Below are 23342 nucleotides of genomic sequence, written 5' to 3'. Positions count from 1 at the left end.
CAGAAGAAACATCTGAGACCAAGTTGATACTTCAATGAGAACTCCTTCAAATCTCCTGAGGAATAAAAGGTTCCTCTGGGTTGCTCTTTAGTTCCACCAGAAACAGAAAATGAATGACTCGCTGACAGTAAGATAGAAATGAGGTAATTATTCAGCGCTGGTTTACGTTTGCATGTCAGATTGAAGCTGTCAAACCGGGCGATAAGAGCACTAAATCATTTCAAACTCTAATTATTTTCAATGTTTACCATTTTAAGTGAACAGAAAGCACTTAAATGTGTTTTCAGTTAAGTTTGGAAGGGTTTTGTTTGTTTATCAGTGTTTTATTAACCTACCTATTGTATCTATAGGCTTGGCTAATAAGAAAACAGCAAATATTAATCATAAAAACCCCAGCTAGTAAATCCAGTTTCTGTCAGTAAAACGTTCATTTTCCGTTCAGAGGTGCACAGCTGAATTATGGAGCTGAACGAGAAGCGTTTGCTGTGATTATTAATGCGAATGTGAACGTTGTTAATTAAGAAAACCCATTAATTCGGACGGCCCAAATCTGCTAATAGCTGTAGTGCATTCAGCGTCCGGCCGGGCATGAGAAAGCCTCGTGTATTCTCCTCCCTAATCTTGACATTCAGGAAACCTTTGTTTCTCCGCTCCATTGTGCATCGTGTCAATCAGGTTTATACAGTGACATTTGGCTGAAGCGTCTCCAGGTTTCAGAGTTTCACAGTTTAACTAATGAACGATTTCAGCTGTTATCATTGTGAGTATTGAACAGTTGAGGTGAGTACAGATCGCTCTGTGCTGTATTGATCCTGCTTCAGGTCTGAATCTGAGCCGTGCAGCTTAAAGATAAACGAAACCCATTTGATCATCCAGTGAAAGCTCAACATTCAAAGGTGTTCATAACCGGAGCAAAATATTGATGCTCAGATGCTGCTCAAGAGATCTAATGGAGTTCTCACATCATCAACTTAGTCTCAGATGTTGCTCAGGTGAAAATACACTCTTACAAATTCACAGCGATGCCGTAGAAGAACCATTCAGCCAAAAGTTGTTTTTCTTTCTTACTTTTGTATAATCTGAAGAACCTGAAACAGAAGGGTTCATCAGTTGTTAAAGGTTCTTTATGGATCCAAAAGGTTCTTCTATGGCATCAAAGAACCCTTTGAAGCACCTTTTTGAAGATAAATAAATGAGTGTAACTATTGAAACACACGATAAGTATGGAAGTCTTACACTGAATTCATCGTGTCTGAAGCATGGCCTACGCGTTCATAGTGACAACAGCCAATAACATTGTTTTCCGGTCTTGCATGAACACAATTGGCTGTGTGCCTTCATTAGGTTATTTCCATTAGGCAATCTGATTGGTTGATGCCTGCGTTGGCGCTTGAAAAATTGAGAAATGTTCATCTTCTACAACAAGGAACGCCAGTGAAGCAACGCCGACGGTCCCAACAGAAGCTTTAAAGCGCGCACCCGTGTGAATTTACCGTATGTAGATCGGAGAGGTCAAATAATCTGGATTTGAGTCAATTTAAATGTTTGAGTTCATATTCAATAATATTGACTTTTGATTGCGAGCTTGACAAATCTGAGCTCAGTTTGAGACATTGTTGATCTCTTCTCCAACTTTAATGACATTTATGAGATTTCTGACGAGACTTAAGCTAAAGTTTCCATCTGCTCTCGATTTTATTTATTTGATATCTGGGAGAAATATTTTGATATTAATAATAAGATATTAATGAGATGGGATTTTTCTTGTTAGAGCGAACAAACCAACTAAACTAAACAAAAATGACATGTTTTTGTTGAAACAATTCTTTACAAAAAAAAGATTCATACAACTTTTTATACCAAATGTATACATTATTTTTGAAACAATATTTGTACATTATAACCTCACGAGGATGACAGTCAATTTTTTCTGAAGGTTTTCTCATTTACTCGTTCATAAGTGAGAAGAATTTCAGCTTCGTTTTATAGTCTGTTAAAATATTGAGCTAAATGTATTCAGAGCAGATTTGTGTTTCCTGAGCGAACATAAAACAGACTGTAACCATTTACATTTCAGAGAGCTGAAGTCAAAGAGAGAAGGTTGCTCTTGTAGTATTTTATTGCGTTGTCTTTAGTTTTTGCAGTATAAACATTTTTGGGGCAGAGTTTGCTTATTTCATTTTAACCAATTTCACCCTTATTTAGCAAAACAAGCCTTTTTTTAAGAAATGACACAACAATAAATCTTCAGAGAGTAACTGCATCACTGTTGTGTTCATAATAAAATGTGTCCAGCCATACCATGTATTAGTTAAGGGATATATTTCCTTTAGATTTATATTTCCTTAAGTCCCACCTGAAGAGTTGCAAATTAGCCACTTTTCTAAATAGTTACGAATTGCTACGAGATTGTGTTTGTTAACGCTTGAAATGGAAATTAAGTGCATTGCATTGTGGGATACAGTGTACAGAATACATTTCATACTGCACAGTTAGTATTCTCGCATGCCATCATGAATAAAGCCATTGTGTTGAGAGAGTCGTGATCCAAAACCTTGTGGACAACCCACGCTTGCGTGTTTCCCCTCAAGCCATCAGATATCAAATGGCTTCCACTTTTCCCAAAGACAACGTTGTCCTTGAATGTTCTTCAGCTTGCCGCTTGTCTCAGCTCAGTGTCGCTCTGAACCCTGCAGGACCTCATTATAGCTAATCGTCCATCTGCCCATTCCTCAAGGACCGGCCAAGACAACAACACCGCCCTCACATCGCACTGCCAAGAAGATAGTTTTTTGGACATCATCGGCGTCTCGTGGTTTGTAAGAGCGAGGGTTTACAGCGCAGCGGGGTCAACTGCCTTTTGTTTCCTGGAACCCTGAAATGTTTCCATATGGGGCTTGAGTGTGTGTTTATTCTTTCGTAATGAAGCCGTGATTGCTAAGGCTTGCTAACATCTTTGAATAGTTTATTTTTGTCAACATCAGATCTTTCAGAGTTTTTTGTGCAATTTTATTGATACAGAAAGGGCAAAATGAACTGTAAAACATTCCGGCCAAATTCAAGATACACCGCTAACATTGATGTGCATTATTGGCATTGTACTTGAAAGTAAACTTTCTCATAAAACCTCTTCTGATTTTCTTTTTTGTGCATTAGATTAAGTGCTCGATCTTTTCGTGTTTTCAGTTTGTCTTCTCACCGGTAATTGCTCTATAACATCTTTGCATTTGGAAATCATAAGTTCTAAAGAACCAAACTTTTAATGATCCATCTCCTCCTGACAATGCATTTGCATTCTCTTGCACTTATTATCCTCACGTTCATTCTGTGTGATCAATGAACGATTTCATTCTGATAGAAAGCTTCCTGTAAAGTGTCCCGGGACGCTGTTGATGGATTCTTCTTTCTCTCGGCATTCTGCCGCCTTCATTACCTGCATTTCCGTCCGCCAGCAATTAAATCTGTTGCTCTGTACATCTGTGGACGCACATTATGGAGCGAGCAGAGCAGGACGAGGAGCTTCTGTAAAACTGTAGCAGATGGACTGCAGATCTGAGATAACTATTCTCTCTAGAAAGCTTTGTTAGAGCTGCAATCTGGAAAATAAATTGGAATAAAATATTGTGCGAGGACATGAAAGATCAGCGTTGAAAAATATTACAACTGTAAGCTTATAATAATAATTTAGAATTTGAGCTGTTGGGTCGGGTTTTGTGGGAAATATCAGTTTGGCCATTTAATTTGTCTATTAAATGTCTATTTACAGCAAAGAAAGTGCATTGCTTAATTTGTAACTTACTTTAACTTAAAAGTAAAGTTTAATTTATTCATAACTGTGCAAAATGTATGCAAATAACACAAAAAATTAAGTAAATTCTATTAGTTGTTATTTCAGTTTTATTGAAAAGAAAAATGAAGGTTTAACATTTTGTTTTCTGATAAAAATATCCAAACCATTGAGGTTTTTAATGGAGTATGAGAATAAGTATTTTTTGCAGTGTTGAATGTCGATGTCTTGTTAATTCGAAGCAGCTTTGCTTATTTACTTTCTATGTTTGTTTTGTTTTTGAGCCAAGGCACAGGCCTGTTCACACCGCACATGTTAGCGGTCTGACAGATGTCTTTGTTCTCACAACAATGGATGAGTACTTCATTATTATATGTTGTCTCATAAAAGTCATTACTGCATGGGATGGTGTTGATAAACAGGGTTAATGGTGTTTTCTCAATCTGTTTCTGCCTATGTTTTACTTAATATACACCTACTGCACTTCTATTTCTATATAATCTGAGTTTACATACGAGCATTTATTTATAGAAGTAGTTTGGAGACCCACACACCCTTTAACCCTATACATCACCAAACCGGAAGTCTATTGACCGCTTTAAAACACAAATACGCTTATAGATGGCAGACAAGAATATACAGCTCTATATAACCATTTTATCAGCGGCCCATGGGAATAACCCTTAAGCTCACTTCAGGAGTTTGGTTTCATATTCTACATCCTCATGATGGATCGATAATCATCCAGATCATATTCAGAGGTCCAGGTCACAGTTTACATGTGCAGGCCGTTCTCTATATCAGCCTGTAATGAGTTTAGCACAAGTTTGTGCAGACCATTAACAGACCGACATCGGAGTGTGTGTTCTTGACAGTTGATAATCAGCTGTGGGCAACATCAGCTCTTCTATTGATCAGATCTGTGACAGCGACACCCAGCGTTAGCCGATACTGTCACGGCCGGGAATTAGAATGCATTCAGTGTAATTTCATGGGTGGATTGTCTTTCACCTCTGGGCTGTGAGGTTCTTTAATAATACTCATCAGTCCTATTCTTCTAACTCATTTATCACTCCGGCACCTCCTGGTCAGCACCTCTGTCCAAACAGATGCAGTTGAGTAAATGAGGAGCACTTTGATTTTATAAGTGCACATTAGCAGAAGAAGTTATTTTTTTCAACGGATAGACGATGGAGAGTCTTTATTGACGTGACAAATCATCGTTTATTTGTTGTGCTGAACATCATCAATGAGCATTTGTCAATACATAAGATTAAAATATATCATAGTAATTCATTAATATTTAGTCTTTTTCATCTCTTTATCAGTTTATTTGATCATTCTTAGCACGTTTTGACATGACAAATAATTGACTGCGAGGTAATGCTATAAGAGCAGGTAAATATATAATAAAAGTTTAAATGACGCTTAAAATCAAAATAGACATTAAAATAAAATGTGTAAAATAAATATATTACAGAAAAACAGCATCTTCCATAATATAGAAAAATATAAAATGTCAACATTTGGAAAAAATATATATAAATAAAGTAAAGCACACATGTAATAGATACAAATTTAATAAAATGGAAAATATAGAAAAAAATGAAAACAACCACACATGTAATGTGTATAAAATAATATCTAACAATATTTTACAAATAATATAGGTCTCGTATAAAAAAATTGCGTTGTTTTCAATACAGCATGAAATAATATAGTTCATAATTTCCTACAAAAAATATATAATAAAAAGAGCCTAATATACAAAAAAATGCTCGAATAGATCAAGTCCCCCTCCCTCTGTGCCTCTCTCTCTCTCTTTAGAGAAATGGTCTATAGGTCTATAGAGAGAGTGATGGTGAGACAGTCGCAGTGTGCAGTCCGTGATTCTTCATGACACGCGTGTCTGCCTCCCCAGCGCGCGCAGGACCTGACGCAAGAGGACTATATAACAAACCAAACGAGACTTTAACAGAGCCGGACACGCATTGAGGCTGATGCCAGCATCCAAAAATCATCCGTGCTACCATACAACCCGAAACCCGATCTGCGCGGGACTGACACCGCGCACGCAATTGCGTTCTTTCCGCTGCCGTGTTTCAAGCGGACGATGTGAAGACATTCGCAAGCGATGCGTTTCTTGCGCGCGTGCCAGCGTACAGAGGCGCGTTGAATCTATGACATCAGTTACACGAGTAGATTATTTTTGAGAAAATTCGGACTAGTAAGTGAAGATACCGACGCCTGCAACTACAGATTTATTCAGTGAATATCCCGAGGATTTAAGACGGCCGAATAATCGCTCGCTATTCGCGAATATACTCAATATCCGTATAGTTTTTCAAAGTATGTGATTTTGATTTGAGTGTGTTAATCGAAAAGTGTTTTATATTGCCACATCTCAAGTCAACATTTGGATTTTACGTAAGTGAATTTACCAAACTATTAGGTTTCACCAGTTAAAAGTAACTCGGTTGGGTCAGATCGGGTAAAAGTATCTTAACCGAACAATTGTACTTTTTTTGACAGTGGGTGGAACCTACTGGAAAGCTGACACTTATGCTCATGATTTTGATGGGATATATAAACCCTTGTTTCAGATCTTCATCATTTGCCTTCAGGTTCGTCTGTAAAGATCAACTATCCATCTAAACGTTCCTCAGCGATTACTTTAAATAAAAGCCCCCGCGACCATGGATCTCAAAACCGAATCGGACGATAACCTGGACTGCGAGCACCCAGCACCCATCGAGGTGTTCGCCAGCCGCTCGACCCTCCATGGCATCTCACATGTGTTCAGTTACGAACGCCAGTGCGTTAAACGCTTCATTTGGATCTTGTTTTTCCTGGGCTCGTTCTCGTTTCTGGTGATCGTGTGCGCGGACCGCATCAAGTTTTACTTCGAGTACCCGCACGTCACGAAGCTGGACGAGGTCACGGCACATACGATGACGTTCCCCGCCGTGACCTTCTGCAACCTGAACGCTTTCCGCTTCGACGGCGTGAGCCGTAACGACCTGTATCACGCGGGCGAGCTGCTCGCGCTGCTAAATAGCAGGTGAGGTAAACACACCCACGAGACACGTAAAGTCGATGGAGAGTGTTTTTAAAAACACAGGCGTAGTATAAATTGTTGGAATTACTTTAATTGTGAGATGACACTGGAGAGGTAAACGTTTAAATAATTTGTTACTATGGAAACGCGGTTGAAGCAGAAATGAATGAAAGTTTTTGTTGACAGAAAAATTGTTATATTTGTTTTCCCTTGCAAAATAAAGTAGAGAATATTAAAGAAATAACACCAGGTTACGCCGGTTGTGATTAAATAATGTATGTGTGCAGGTAATACAGGTGTAGCGTTGAAGTGGCCGCCATCTTTGTTGACGGAGACAAACTGTTTTCAAGTTTTCGAAGTTTTGCCTAAACTTTTGAAAGCATTTGGTAGTTTGATAAGACCGGTTTGTTATACTTGTTTTTATTTCTTTATTTGCGATTCTGAATTGGCATTGTTCGGTAAAATGTAAAAATCTAAATAGGCTACTACATAAAACATTTTCTATTTATTGACACTTGTTTACTTTTCTAGCTAATGTTTTTTTGAGTTTTCAAAAATAGGTAACATTTATGACGCAGTGAAATTTAATCATCACAAGCTTGAAATAAAGGCGTGGAATATTATGCATTATTTTTTACTTAATAATAGATTTGATACTTTTTTGTTGCTGATTCTTTATAGTGGTGTATCACTTGGTTTGGATAAATTGTTTTACAACTTGACTAAATGTAAATGTCTTGTTGTTGTGTTAGATGTTAAATGCTATCAGAAAGTTTCATTTGAAAGTAAAATACCCAGTCACTGGGTCTAAGTGAATTGTTGTCAGTAAATGAGAAATGATTTGATGGCCTCAGGTGTTGAGAAGCTGCTGAAGGTTGAAGTGAATTATTATTGATTCGGTGTGGAACTCATAACACCATGTGTTGTGCTCGTGGCAAAACCACAGCCGTCAGAGCGACAGAAGTTCTGCTCAGTTTGATGACTTCTCTCAGGAATGAGACCATTGTTCTCTCATTGAACACATCAGCATCTCTAATGGCTATACACAGTTCGTTAGTGTTCAATTACTTTAGGAAGTTTACAGTTTAGATCAGTTGGAAATAAAACTCACTTTTCTTCTTGATAATATTTTGGACTTACATAAAATGCACATGTGATTTATTTGGTAGATTGTCGTGTATAAATATAACTTTGGTCAAGCATGTTGTTTATGCGAGTATTTGCAGATCTACAGATTTATACTCAGGATTTAGTTCAGGTCTTCTCTTCGGATGTCTGGTTGAGGTCTTGAGTTCAGTTCTGGGTGGAGTGAAGTTTTGAGGTGTGGAAGAAAAATGTGTCTTTAACATTCCTGTGTTGGTCCTCTGCATGATCTTTTATTTCCAGAAGTGGTGTTTTTAAATTGAAGTGTGAACGCTTTACTGCTTCGCAGTAGTATATTAAATGTGAAGGCAAAGCTCAGATCAGTTGTTCCTGGAAAATATGGATAATCGAAGAAAGAAATTAGATAGAAATGTGTGCGTTTACATTGATTTGGTTACAAATCGAATCACTTTTTTGATTAAATCTAATTTTCAACTCTACAGAAGACATGCGCTTAAAGAGAAATGTGTGATTTAAGAGATTTGTTTGTAGTTCACATCCTTTATCTTAAGTCAAGTTCGCTTGGGCCTATTCTGAGGAGAAAATGCAGCAACCAATAGGATCCCAATCGCCATGGGAACCAAAGAGACCCTGCAGTAAAGTCTTTCATTACTAACTCACCTACCTAAAAACAAAGCCAACATCTGTTATTAACATCAAATGAGCGTTTACAACTCCATCCCAGTTTGCAAATAACAAGTTTTCTTCCTAAACAGTATGTGTTGTTACAGGGTTGCCATTGCTAAGAGGTTCCTTAGATGTTCTGGATGTGGTTGCTAGGCTGTTGTGTTGTGTGTGGTTGCTTTCCAGCACATGTCAAAAGAGCCCAATGAATGCTACAGACGTATAGCATTACTCTATACTTACGACAGTGTAAACATGAGAACATTACTGAATGCTTCTGGGTAATCTCAGATCTCTTCTGACTCAACTTCAAAAATAACATTCACTTTTAAAGACGTCACACACAGAAATGAGATCAGTAGAGATGTCAAGCATGTATTTGAAATATTGAGTGTTTATTCTAAGTTAAATCTTTTTTATTTGCCAGCAATTTATTTATTTTTTGCTTTTAGTTGTGTAGTATCTTGATCTTGAGATATCTCAGATAGTTCAGTGTTTTGAAGACCTGACAGCTTCTTTGGTCACGTCATGTTTGTCTCTACTTAAGTTCTTCTCAACAGGTTTCAAACAGATGCAAACTTCATTCAGCTCCATCGGTCTATAGAGGATCGCTTTGGTTTGTTTGATTCTGATGGTGTTGCTTCTTTGCCAGAGTTCTGTGTGATATAACATCTACCCACACCCCCGTCCACCTGAAATATTTTCACAAACACACATCCGTGCCCATAATTCTGCTTCAGCGCTTGCAAAAAAGCAATTCCCTCACGCTGGATATTTTTGGCCGATCGATCTGGTGTTCTGTTTTGCCTGTAGCTCAGAGAGAGAACCGCTGGAACATATTACAATGTCACGAATGTCTCAGTTTCTCTGTGCCAGAACCTCCATCCCCTTCATTGTGTTCTCCAGTTACAGACATCTGCGGATATTCACAGCGGCTCTGTGCTCTCCAGGATGACCGGATCTGTTGGACAGGGGCTTTCCACAACACATTCTAAAGAATCTAAGGAATTTCTGTGTGTGGCAAGCAACCGCAAAAACCGCAATGTTCACATTTATAAACATTTTTCTAGCTTATGTCCTTTTTGTTTTAAACTTCATGCATGTATAATAAAGGTTAAATACATTGGCTTTGAAAACAAAAGGTAAGAGTAATTTATATTGGTAACGTTAAATCTTACAATGATAATAAGTTAAATTTAATAAGTAAAAAAAATATTATTCGTATTTAGCTAAATCAAGCAGGAATACAAGTCACTATCGCGAGAACCCAAATTGAATCGGAGATGAGAGAATGGCGTCTTCTGCTTCTAAATGCAAATTATTTGAATCAAAACGATCAACACAGAAATACCAATACAACTCGCGTAAATAAACTTGATCGCTTAGCGACTTTTAAAACACGGATCTGCAGCACCTGCGCGATGATGTAGTGAGAGCGCCGGCTGCAGCCACTAGTGTACGATCGTTTCTTCAAAAACATGCTAAATATAAATATGATCATATTCTCACTCAAGTGTTTATTTAGCTATTGTTCTTTATATTATTGTGCTCTGGGCATTCTGCTCAATGACACGTTTTTTGTTTGCTCTGCATGAGCTTAATTCCTGTTGTTTGTACTTTTTATAAACTTGCATAGCATATACACGCAACATAAAAAAACATTATAATATATTTTTTCTCATGTTTCACCATCTTTAAGATCCAAAAATCTTTAAGTAACATGGAGCTGTTATATTTGCACAAATAGTGGCTCATTTTTACTTTATTTTACTTCAGCTGTTGTAATTTGTTGAGGCTCCGTAAATGTCCTTGTATCAAGCCTACGCAATTTGCTTTTATATCTTTTCTTTTGATAACTTATACTTATATTATAGCCTATGTTACATAATCTGGTTGGCCTTGAGTCTTTTCTTTCATAAAGGAAAAAAAGGCGTGTAGCCTTGCGTTTTTATAGCACCTCATTGCTCTTTGTTGTTCTGCATTCACCAATATATAAAAAAGTATTTTCTATATTTGCAACCAAAATAAGAATGGAGACGGTAATATCTCATACCGCACTATAGAGCCACAGGAAATTTCACCACCACAGCCCTACGATATACACATCGCTATGCATTAAGTGCAGCCCTAGCATACGTTAATGTAACTCATGTAATTGATGTTGTGTGCGGCGTTCACCTGATTAAATTAAGCGAGTTTAAATAAATACGGTGGTTTTGTGTGTAAAAGCTATTGGCAGTCAAAACAGATGTTATAAATCACAGCCGTAATTACTTCAGGTTCATTTGTCACGCTGGACAAACACAGTCCAGATGAGCGAAATGCATTGTGGGATAGATTATTTTACATTGCTCTATTGTGCAATGGTGTACTGCAACGTTTCCATACTTTGTATAGTGTACGCACAGTCACCTTCGAATTATAAGCTATCTGCATTCTTAGCAATTTTGAGATAATACGCAACAGCTTTTGCATTCAATTTGACTTTGTAGACCTTTTTGTTGTCCGAAATGTTTCAAAATGTACACAATGTAAAGAGAAGAGCATCACATAATGTAAATAAATTGTCACAGAATAAGAATATGGTGGAATAAGGTGGCGATACTGTAAGCTGCAGAAATAGTGTGATTAGTATTGTGGTGGCATTTGAACTGCAGTAAATATTGCGCTGTTGCCATGCGGTGAGAGGAGAGTCACAGCTCTAAGGAGGTTGTACAGACGGGGCGTAGCGGCCAGGAGCCGTGGGAGGACTTCAGAGGAATTGGAGTGATGACAAGCGGAAGCAATTAACTGGTGTCTCATAAGCCATGTGATAAACAGGGATTTATTCTTGTGTAATTAGCGCTGTTTGTGAAAGCTCGCTGTTTCTGTGTTGATACTCGCGGCCCGTCTCGCTCACCGGCCCTCTGTCGTTTTACAGCTCTGCGTAAGGGATGTGTTCCTGACATGCTTTGTGTCACTTCACAGGCTTGAACAACGGATTTAAAACCAGGAGAACACAACACCGTTATGCTTTTGGTCGTTTTTTTTATGAAGTTGTAGGTTACAGTTCTGTTTTGTATTTAGCGTTTATTTGCTGTGTTTTTGCAAAGCTAGTTTGAGTGAATAGTTTGTCAAGCTACAAAGGCGTACTTTACATCACAAAATTACAATTACAATAATAAAGTTGCTTTTCGTTAGAAACGAGCAAAAACCTTTTTTGGGCAAATACATGAAAACAGTGTTGAAATCGTCTTGCCATGATTCACAACGATAAGCTTTGTGTTGACTTGCATTGAGGACGATTTCACTGGTTGATGTAATTTCTAGTAACGTTGAATTTTATTTAAAAGTAGTAAAGTTACTACATGTAGTTTCATGTTTCAGACAGAGATGGGGATGAAGACAAATGTTACAGATCGCACCTTTAATGTAGTTTAGTAATTACTTAAATTTAGAAAGATTTTCACTACTTACAGTTTAGTTTAAGAGTTTTTAAGATCAGTTAGCTAATTCAGAGGACAACATGCTTAAAATATTTTTGCACAATGCATTTGTGTAGCACATGTTCCTTCACAAATTTTGTGCAACGTATTTTATTCTGTTTCACAACTACAACAAATGTCATAATATTGAAACCAGTGGATTTGTTCTTGCACAGATGTTAAGTTAGTCCCATCATTGATTTCATGCGCAGCCAAACTACATAATAGGAAAGAAATCAGCTCTTGGGTTTATGTAAAACAAGCTGTAGAATAACAACACAAGTGTGCACGACCCAGACGCTCATGTTAAATCCTCTGGAAGCAGTTTTGGTCTTCGCAGGCACTTTTGAGTTAAAGCGCGGTAACAGTGTTGTGTTTGTTGTGGTGTAAAGTTTAATCACGCTTGCTGTAATCTGAAAAGCCTGTTTGAAAGGAGAGACCAGTATTTATTAGTTACGGTCACTTTGCACAGAGAGAGAGAGAGAGAGAGAGAGAAGGATGCTCTGTCATGTGTTATAACATCTCCAGAAAATTAAAGTGCTTATGGAGCGTAATCCAATTGTGTCTTTCCCAGGACCACTTACCCACTGCCACGCCGATTACTGCAGGCAATATTAAAACCATACACACATACATACAGTTCAGACATGATCGCAGGGGACGAGACCGGACACAGTACTGACTATATTGAGTCCTGAGGGTCTTTGTCTTCAGTAAAAGACCAGAAGTTTAAGAGCCACATGGGTGTAGATGGACCCATGAATCAAAATGTCATTAAGGTGGATGAAACGATACCTGATGTGTATTCACCGAAACTTTTTCTTTGTCCTCTTCTCTGAAATCGAATTTCTGTACATTTAAACATGTTGCTTCAGACGTGTTGTGGCGTGTTTGACGTCAGTCATATGAAACATCATTGCTTCTTTTGTGTGTCGTGAAGCGTTTGAATGTTTTCATGTCGAAACAAGCGTGAGATTGAAGGACTAGTTGTAGTGTTTTTCCATGTGCTCAAGGCTGTTAAACGTTGAATGGACTACAGAATATTTTCTTTTGCTTTTGAAGTATTTAACCTTAGGAGGAACATGAGCCAACAGAACAATGTTTGATGTTTTTTATGATGCGATCTGTAATTTGTGCCTCACTATCGCCATCTCTGTTTGAAACAGGAAATTGCAGTGTACTTCTGTTTTTAAGACAAATTACGTTTCTCACAAAATCTAAATTATTTTAAGCGTACTGTTGTGAATCAGGTTAGACAAAACTACTTTTCAACACTTGATTTTTATGTACTTTCTTAATAAACAATTTTTTCAAACAAAACATTTTGTAGCCTGTATTTATTTGTTTCATTTTTTTTATTTAAACATTATTGTTTTATACCTCGATTTACACACTTTATACAGTTTTTCGTTACTTTTCCTTTTATTTAGTGACTGTTTTCTTTCTTATTTTGATTTATATGTTCAAATGTTTCAGAATATCAGTTGCAACACAGTTAAAATAGCAATGCAGTAATGTGATTATAATGTCAGACCGTCGTGTAAACTGACGTCATGTCATCTTACAAATTTCGTTTTGATATCCGTCAGTCAGAGCTGACCCTGCTTTCTGAATAACTGTGTTCTTTGCTCTCCAGCGTTCGCCGCGAGCGCAGAGGTAACTGCTCCCAGCAGGCGTTTAATAAGAGCCTGTAACAGGCCGGGGGTGGAAATTCAATATTCTCTAAAGGTGAATAAATCATGAATCTCAGCCACGTGCCAGATCTGGACGCGTGCTCGCTTAGCGCTGGAAATGATTCTCTTCCTCCAGATTAAGGTAGTGAGGAGTGGCTTTAGGGGTTGTGCTTTAAATCCAGTTAACCTTGAGCTATGATCCGTATGTCGTCTTCCGCAGAGAGAGAAGAGAAGATGAAGGTTCTTCTGTCATTAGAGGATGAGGAACAAGAAGATACCTTGAGAAATAAAAACCATATTAACCTTTACTTAACCCTTTCAAGTGCTATCATTTATAATACTTTTGGTTCTGGAAGAGTATATTTTATAAGCGTTTCATTGGTGCATGTTCTTTTTGTCTTTATTTTTTTATTGAATGACTAAATTAAATGCAAGTTCTTAAAAATCATGTCTAATTGAGTGTCATAATGAAATACAATCATACAAAACAATGCAATACAATGCAATTAAATATACAATTTAAGACCATTGTTTACGTTTAAATAGTGTAATTTTGATGAAGTTGTATATAGCTTTAGATGTGTAATGTTAAACTAGTCCACGCTCTTCTATGTCAAGCTTTGGAGCACTCGAATCGAGTTTACGTTTGTAAATGAACTCTATTCTGTATATATACAATCTTGGCTGATCTTATTTCTCAGCCTCCTGTCATACGAATACACTTTACCACCCAAACTGAAGTGTATTTATTTCATATTCTGTTTTGTTCTGAGACACCGTGTTGGCGAGGTAAAACAGGACAGCGTACAGCGTTTCTCGTTGACTTGAGTAATGACGCGTCACATTTAAATTGAACGTGAAATAATTCACGCTGGAGAAGATGAACAAGCCACTTGTACAATCTGGGTTAATAAGATCTTCTTCAGGCGTGGAGATTTCTGCAGTTAATTGAAGTTATTTTCTCTCTTGTGATGATTAATGACGCTGAGATCTCAACAGATCGTTCTTCTCAAGACGCTGTATTGCGTTGTTGTGTGGCCACCATCATGTTATGATAATATGGCCGGTCTGGTCGTTCCTGGCGGTTCACTTCATTCTGAATATCACAAGCACGCGTGTCCCATAATTCATATGGTGCTGTGAGCGTGACAGGTGTGATGTGTATGAGGGATGATATGACACGCTGGTTTAATTGCTGGTTAATTGTGAAGTTAAGTGTGTATCGTCAGGGGTGAGATGTAGAGTTTGGAAAGCCGTGTGCTTGTCTTCTCTCTCTTCTTTTAGAAAACAACACAGGCTGATTGAATCTTTGTGAAGTGTAGGAACCAACGGTTTCATGGTTAACATCACAAACTGCAAACAACAATGTGTCATTTGTTAACATTATTGAAAATATTATTACAAAAATATGATATGGACACGGTGAAGTGCTTACCAACCCATTTCAGGAACGCCTGCAGATTTAGTTGTGAATACAGTTGTTATTATGTATCTCATCGTAAGGTTTTTTTGTTTAATCTCTATTGGCTCTTCCTCAAACTTCTGTCATTTCATGATAATCTGTGAGGTTATCCTCCAGTGCAACGGTCCAATGGACAGACTGGTACTGACAGAAACTGGAATGTACAGCGGATGCGGCAACCTGCCTGTTCCTGATGGTTTGTCGCCGCAATTGGGAATAATAATGGGGTCTAATGTATTTTGTCGTGTCTCCTCGCGCCTGTCGTGTCTGTTGTAGACATGGTGTCATACTAAATGTAAACCGAATATAATATTTATGTCACTTTGTAGTTCTCATTGGAGTGTCGGGTTTAGAAGAATATATCTTATCTCTTGAAGGTGTTTGCATTGGTTTAGGTTTAAGATGTTTAACCTTCACTGTGAAACTATAGCAACATACTCACATAGAACAGTATTTATAATCATAACTTAAATATATTTATAGTAAGTGTTTGATTGAAATACATTTAATTTGTTTTATTACATTCGTCACAATTTAAATTTCCTTTCTTTAATTTTGCATTAAACTTCAATATTCTTTCCTACTTTTTAAATGTTTATTTCAGATGTCCTTCTTTATTTTGTAATATTTTTTAATTCTGTTGTACTTTTGCGAGGGATATAATCATTTTATTAAAAAAAAATATATTTATTGTTTTTCAGGCAGGTTTAGTAGTAGTTAAAGCCACATTGAAAATCAGCAAATATGAGTTTAACCTGAATATAAAAAACACATTTTAAACTATTTTAAGAGGGTAAATACAAATAATGTTAAATAAATTAAATAAAAGCAAATAATCAGAGGTCAAGTGCATGCAAAGACAAATAGAAAAGACCAAAATATTTTGTACCCAAATGTTTTTTTTCTGAATCATATTTACATAAAAAAACTATTAATAGCATAGTTTTCAAGTGTAATGTAGGACATCATTTTAATTTCTTTACTTGTGTTCTGTTCAGGTATGAGATCCGGGACACACACCTGGTGGAGGAGAGCGTCCTCAAGACCCTGAAGGAAAGGGCGGACTTCTCCAGCTTCAAGCCCCGCCCCTTTAACATGCGTGAGTTCTACGACCGCACGGGTCACGACATCAAAGAGATGCTGCTGTCCTGTTACTACAGAGGACTGGAATGCAAAGCCGAGGATTTCAAAGTGGTGAGAACTCTTACATCGGTTTCATCCACAAGTGTCCTTTACCCCGAAAGCAGGAATCTGATTGGCTGTTGAATGGTGTTATGGGGAAAATGTTGTAGTGACATCAGTTGCCGTGCAGTTTCATAATCCGTAGATGTTACCGTTGTTATCTCTTTTCATTTTTTGTCCATGCAACAAAAGAAGTATTATGAACATCTTGTTCAAGCTTCGAGCGCTCGTCACCCTCAGGTCACGCATTGAGTTTCTCAATCGGTGAATCGCTCGAGAATGCAAACGTTTGTCGCCTGGTGAGACGGTGGCGACGGCGCTGAGAGAAGATTATTTTTACCGTAGGGGTCGTATTGATCTGATCCTCAGATAATAATACGTGAAGAGCTTCATTTAAGACATACCTTTATTTACTGTGTATCCGTCAGGTCTCAGTATCTGATTGATAACATCCAGAGAGAGAGAAAACTGTTTATATTCACACTGTGATATGTGTTTGATCTGAGAAGAAGAAATATTTGTGCTGTTGCTATATCAAGTATAGAATAGCCAATTGGTTTCACAAAAGGTTCTTTGTGGTAAAAAAGGTTTTTTAGTGTTTTGACTATTGTTACGTACTATAGTAAAGTATATTTGGTCTATTTTCTTGTATTGTTATTTACGTATATTATGTAGGTTTGGTTAGCAATGATCTGTGTATTTAAGCTAGTTAACAAAATCCGTATCATAGTTTTCGTTCTAGTTATGGTTTATGACGTAAATGGTAAATATATTTCTTTATATTCTTACGCTATACGTTTATCATTCTTGATATTTGTAATCTTCACATATTCCTACTATATATAATGATACGATTGTATTTAAAAGTACAATACTTTTTAATTATTTTTCAATTACAAACTCATGAGTTTTGTAGTTTCTGTAGATCAGCGTACTGTTCTCTGGAGATCTTTGTTAGACCTGTTATAATGAAGCGTTGTGTTGGCTGTTTTCAGTCAGGTCCTGGTGGGCAGATAAAACTCTGCTGTTTCAGGGGTGTGTATGATCCCCGTGCAGTGCGCACACATGTTCAGCAGCCGTTGTGCTGATGTTACACAGGGTTTGTGCTGATGTTGAACAGCTCAGCAGAGAGCACTAATGCCGTATGAACGGACACAGATGACCAATGAAGCAACAAAACTGCCCCTACATGACTGTCCTGTTCTGTGTGTGTGTGTATGTAATCGAATTCTTACACGGACTGCAGCACATACTGTCACAACCTCAAGCACACACTCAATGTATGCAAAGTATACAGAAGATGTGAAATGCACCCTGTTTCCAAATGTGTGTGCTTTGAAGTTGAGCATCTGTCAATGATTTTCCTCTTTATAAAGGTCTGTTTACAGCTGATGTTTAAAAACATCAGATAAACGTCTTGGAGAAGTCTTACCAACATCTTACAGACATCTTTGTCTTTTGATGTATTTACGACATCTGACAGCAGACTTCTCAGATATGTATTGCAGTTAAAGCCACAATATGGAATAATTTAGTCCAAAAATGACTTGCACAGTGTGATATATTTCACGCCTTTGTGTACTTGCATTATCACAAATGTTCCCAAGAATGTGCAAATCCGGAGAAATTCCTATTTAAAATAATGGCCCGTCTCTGATCTCCCATGTATTTGTGGCATATCAGTGACTTAATTGTAAAAAACCTTAAAAGTGACTTTCCTCCAGAAACTGTAGTGTCGCAAATGCGGAAGTGGTTATACAGCATCTGGGACGCAGCATCTGTTGTTCTGTTATTATACATTTACGCATTTGGCGGACGCTTTCATCCAAAACGACTTGCATTGCATTATCCTATACATTTGTTTCTAAATGTGTGCAACCCCCTGGGATCAAACCCACGACCTTGGCGTTGTTAGTGCCACGCTCTTACCACTGAGATACAGGAAAGCTATTATAAAGCTAAACCTGAAGCGAGTGAAGGAAACCCAAAAATTCGTATAGATTTCTTTTAAAAGATGACTGCATGACTGTTTTAAAGACGTAAAACTGTGTAGCGTTACGCTACCAAATCAATTGAAAAAGTCCAATATCATTCGCGGGCTAACGTAGCATTACATTCCACGTTTCTCGCAAGATAATTCATTACTATGACATAAAATAAAATAAAGTAATGATCTCATCCGTGAACATGATGTGCGATCTCTATACGTCTCTGGATGGTGAAAACAACATGTCCCATAATTCCACTCTGCTACATAACGTAATTTAGCTTCGCCTTTTGTTTTCTTCCGAAAGTTAACCATTTAGCGGTCCACATTTACATATTGTGGCTTTAAGCAAACAATCAGATTAGGTCTTGCAGATGTAAACATCAAATAGACGTCTCCCAGATGCCTGTCCTTATAGCAATGCATAGAAGCGATGGGAATTTAACAGAGCACATTTTTCATGGAAAAGCATTGACAACCATTTAAAATCCTTTTGAATTGAAAGATTTTTTCAGGTTTAAACAAAAAACGACGTTATTGTACGCTTGTGTGGAAGCTAATATAGCAGTTGTTATCTTTTCTTTACAGTTATCGTTCTTGGTGTGAACGGCTTTAATAGTGAGTTTATCATGACATTGTTGGTGTCGTGTGTCTCAGGAAGACACTTTGTTCTTCATGGATGAAATCACTATACTGTACTTTAATGACTGTAATTATGAAGTCACACAACAGCAGAAGAGCCGTTTGAGTTCCTGTAGCAGGAGAACACCATGACCTAAAAACTCACCTGAGTGTATTGTGGCCGTTGTTTATTATAACCATAAATCTTCCCCTTCTGTCCAAACTCTGCCCTTCATCGACTCTGTGATAAAGACTTTAAACGTTGAAATCTCTGGAGATTGGCCATAGAAAGTTGCTTCAAAGTTTCAAAGATGAACATTGACTTTTTTGGTTTAGCTGTGTGTAATTGTGTATCTCTCGTTGACCTTATTTTGGAAGCTTATTTTTATTTTGATGTTCATTTTAATGTTTAGTCTTCAATTCTTTAAAGCAAGCCAGGTTTAATCTGAATTGTCCGTATTGCATTATTTATGTTAGCGTGTTAAATGTGAACATGTTGACTTAAAGGTACTTACCAAACTTGTGTATTTCATATGAGATAAATGTGAAGGACTCTTGAGTTCAGTTTTTTCCGCATGCGTTCGCTGGATGTGTGAATGAGCGAGTGGGTGTTTCTGGCTTCACACAGAAGGAGACTCGACGCCTCGTACACACATCTCAGTTTTGATATGAGTGTAGGTGTTACTGTGAGCTTCTGTGTTGCAAAATCCCCTCGAAAGCAAAATCTGAGTGTTGTATGATAAGATTTGCTCGAGCTAATGTAAGAGATTCGAACAAACTGCTGAACCTGAAGCATTGAACTTTTACATGTTACCTGATATAGCATCTAAGTCCTCAAACAATTTGAAACCCGTCTTATAAATGTATTATTTATTTTATTTATATAATGTGTATTTCATTTTTATTATTGGACCTGTGGCACATCAAGTTATCAAAATATACTGAACAATTGAGTTGGATTTAAGATGGAATTACCCAAAATGACTTGAACACCATAGCAATCACCCCAAAACATCGTGGAAATCACATGGCAACGCCTTAGGGATCCACATACACCCTAGGGATCACATGCTCCAGCAGTCTCCAAAACATTGTAGAAATCACATAGCAACAACCTGTCTTTCGACCAGAACACCCTAGAAATCACCTTGCAATCATCCAAAACATTGTAATTGTACAAGTCGCATAGCAACACCCAGGTGTTCCCTAGACATAGCATTGCATAGTAAAAACCTGTCAATCCTCTCGAACACCCTTGTAAACATAGCATAGCAACACGGTCACATAGCAACACCCTAGCAATCACCCAAAACATTGTCGAAATCACATAGCAACACCCTGGTGATCCCCCAGACACCCTAGCGATCACATGCTCCAGCAGTCACCCTAGCAATCACCCAAAACATCGTAAAAATCACATAGCAACAACCTGTCGATCATCTCGAACACCCTTGTAAAAATAGCATAGCAACACGGTCACATAGCAATGCACTGGCAACCATCCAAAACATTGTAGAAGTCGCATAGCAACACCCTGGTGATCCCCCAGACACACTAGCAATCACCCAAAACATTTGAGAAATTCCAAAGCAACACCGAAACACCCCTTGTGATCACATAGCAACACCCTGGCAACCAATTCACACACCCCACACTGCTGTCTGCTTTTTAAAGGCAAAGGGTAAAAAAGTAAAATCTAGTTGTTGTCGTGTTATCCAGATGAACAGTAGTCTTGATTCTGAACACTGTTTTAAGTCTCGCTGAAAGCCTGTACTTCCTTTCTATCTCTTTTGTCTGATGCCTCTTCAGATGTGGCATTCTGATTGATGTTTGCCGTATCTCATGAATACGTGATGTGATTGACAGACGACTCATCAGACCTCAGCGCTCGTTCTCAGTCCTGTCTTTCATCACACCTGTGATTTCTCTCTCTGACGTGAGGAAACTAAAGCACCTTGAACATATTGGCTCTTCTCGTTGTGATTGAAGTTTAGGGAAGTTTTCCGAGGGCGATTAGCCTCCCCGCGAGCGCTCGGCTGCGAGAAAGAGAATCTCAGGTCCTTTGTGAGTTCGAGGAAAGCCGATTACTTCCCATAAACAGCATTTGAGACCAGCCCGCATTTACATTTTAATGCACGGCTCAGTGAAAAGATGTCCTGCTTTGCATAGCGCGCAGATATGAGTTTTCATAATCGTCCGGTGATTTCCTGATGCGCTAAATAATCCCACATACTTTCAATATGAAATAATCTTTTTTCCTCATACTTGGCAAAAATAGTATGTTGTGCTTTTGAGACAACCAGAGTATGAAAGTTCTGTTATTGTAAGATTTCTCGTGCATTATAAAAACAGTTTCTTTAGGTCTTGCTTTACTTCAGCGATCTTCCTCATCTGTATGCAGCGGTTGACGGGAGGTGATCTTTCATCTCGGCGGTGTCACAGAGAAAATGACGGGTTTGCCAGCAGGTCAGATGTTGATGGCGTGTTGTGCTGACTCGACCTGTGCTGCTCACCGAGGCCGTAACCCGCTGCTAACACACATACTGTTGTTTTCCTTAAGTACACATTCTCTCCGGTGAGGATGAAAATCAGCGGTCGATTGGAAGCTCATTTGTGTCTTCATGATAACTTCGTCTGCTGGATTCAAATGAGACTAAATTATAATTAATGAACGTATCGACAGACGCCTCAGATTCATATTAAAACTCAGCCAAGCTTATAAAAACTCAATAGGATTAAATGTGGAAATAAATGCAGGTAAATAAGATAAATGACTGCTATAGATGAATGTAAAAGCACATTTTACAGTTTTTTAGATAATCGCAAAGCATTCTGGGATTGCAAAACATCTGTATGCTGCGCATATTTTAGTTAGTGAAAGTATTTTTGATGAAATCTATTTTTGGAGAAATTCTTCTAATAAAGTGTTGACTATTGATGCAGCTCTCTAGGTTTTGTTATACTGAGCTCAAAATAGCATCAAATGCTTGCTTGTTGCCAGACAACAGATCCTCAGCATCTCATTATTTAAAGTGTTTAGCCACCTGTTGAATTGTGAGACATTATGTTTTTAAGCGCTCTCTCTCAATTTAGTTTGGTTTTAAATGTGATCTGGTTGTTTAAGGACACGTGTCAGTGTGAATGGTTTAAACCCCTCACTTGTCCGGAGTCTTGTATGATTTGACCAAACGCATGAGATCGGTTTTATTGAGTCAGTCGACTTGAGATCAGAGATGTTATCTTATTGGCACGAGACAATACTGTGTGTTGCTAAATGTTTGTAATAAAAAATGATTCTTATATTACAATACTAGAAAAATATCTAGTTAAGAGTTACAAATATATATTTAAAGAAAAGCTTTACACAAAAAAGCTTTTATAAAGATGGATCTCAAGATAAATCTGAAGTTAATACTTAAGTTTGTAAAAGTTCATTTTATCTTCATCTAAAATTATTTAAAACAATTAAACATGATTATTTTACTGTTCCAGTACCTAAAAACAAATCTGTCATTGCTATTAAAAGTCATATCCGCGATTCATAATATATAATTTTGATTTGTTTTGACACAAAGCGAAGTTGTTTGTATTTAGTGCGTTAATTAGTTTTTGTTATATAAACCCGACAGTATTTAACGTTGGAATGTAGCTAATTTAAACTTCAGTTATGGTGTGGAATGGCTTTGTGTGAACCGCTCTTGATATTTTACCCAGAATCCTCAGCTAATCTCTGTACGCTTCAGCCTGTGTGTGCTCTGTAACGCGGAGCGTGTTAATCAGTTTATCCCTCCTCTATAAAATCAAAAAGCCCAAACTTAGTTTAAGTTCATATGGGCTCAGAGATTGAAATCACGGGTGTGTAAATCCCTCTGGTGTTTCTCATTTTCATTCAGGATTTATGCGAGACCCGAGCGGCCGACTTTATGATTCCCACAACCCCTCGCAGGCCAAATCAATCAATTCTCCATTACTGTAGTGATCAATAACATCCCGGCTGGTGAATAATAAATGTAGAGCTAATGAAGAGCACGCTTGTTAGGGGACGACAGACTCTGATGTTTTACATACAGATGCTCGGTGAGGTCTGAGGTTTCCTGTTGAGTAGAGAGAGGAGACGCTTGTGTACACCACAATGAGATGCCCTGAGATGTTATTGCTTACATTGATCTTTTATAGATTAGAAGAGGTGTAAATTGAGGTATATAACTATATGAAAAAATGTATTGAGTTTAATGAGACATTTTGGAGTTCAGACGGAGATCTGTGACTTGACATTAAAATGTATTTGGAAATCAAAACATTAAGATCACTATAATTGAGATATAAAGTATAATTAGATTG

At 37.6% G+C, this 23342-nt stretch overlaps 1 protein-coding gene across 2 annotated transcripts in view; it reads left to right on the top strand.

The window, feature by feature from the left end:
- Nucleotides 1–5612: 5612 nt before the first annotated feature.
- LOC306902470 (acid-sensing ion channel 1B) overlaps nt 5613–23342 on the top strand; it is a gene marked incomplete at its 5' end in the record, with an annotated part of 145709 nt that continues 127979 nt past the window's right edge. Inside the window, 2 exons of one of the 2 annotated variants that reach the window (XM_079471066.1) lie at nt 5613–6848; nt 16210–16405. In XM_079471066.1, coding sequence (XP_079327192.1) covers nt 6484–6848; nt 16210–16405 — 561 coding nt within the window. The remainder of the gene's footprint in view (nt 6849–16209; nt 16406–23342) is intronic. The other variant, XM_079471067.1, reaches the window with a different exon arrangement.

Source organism: Barbatula barbatula (genome assembly GCF_947034865.1).
Source record: "Barbatula barbatula genome assembly, chromosome: 13".
Lineage (NCBI taxonomy): Eukaryota > Metazoa > Chordata > Actinopteri > Cypriniformes > Nemacheilidae > Barbatula > Barbatula barbatula.
Note: the sequence above shows the minus strand (reverse complement) of the source record. Positions and strands in the feature narration are given on the sequence as shown.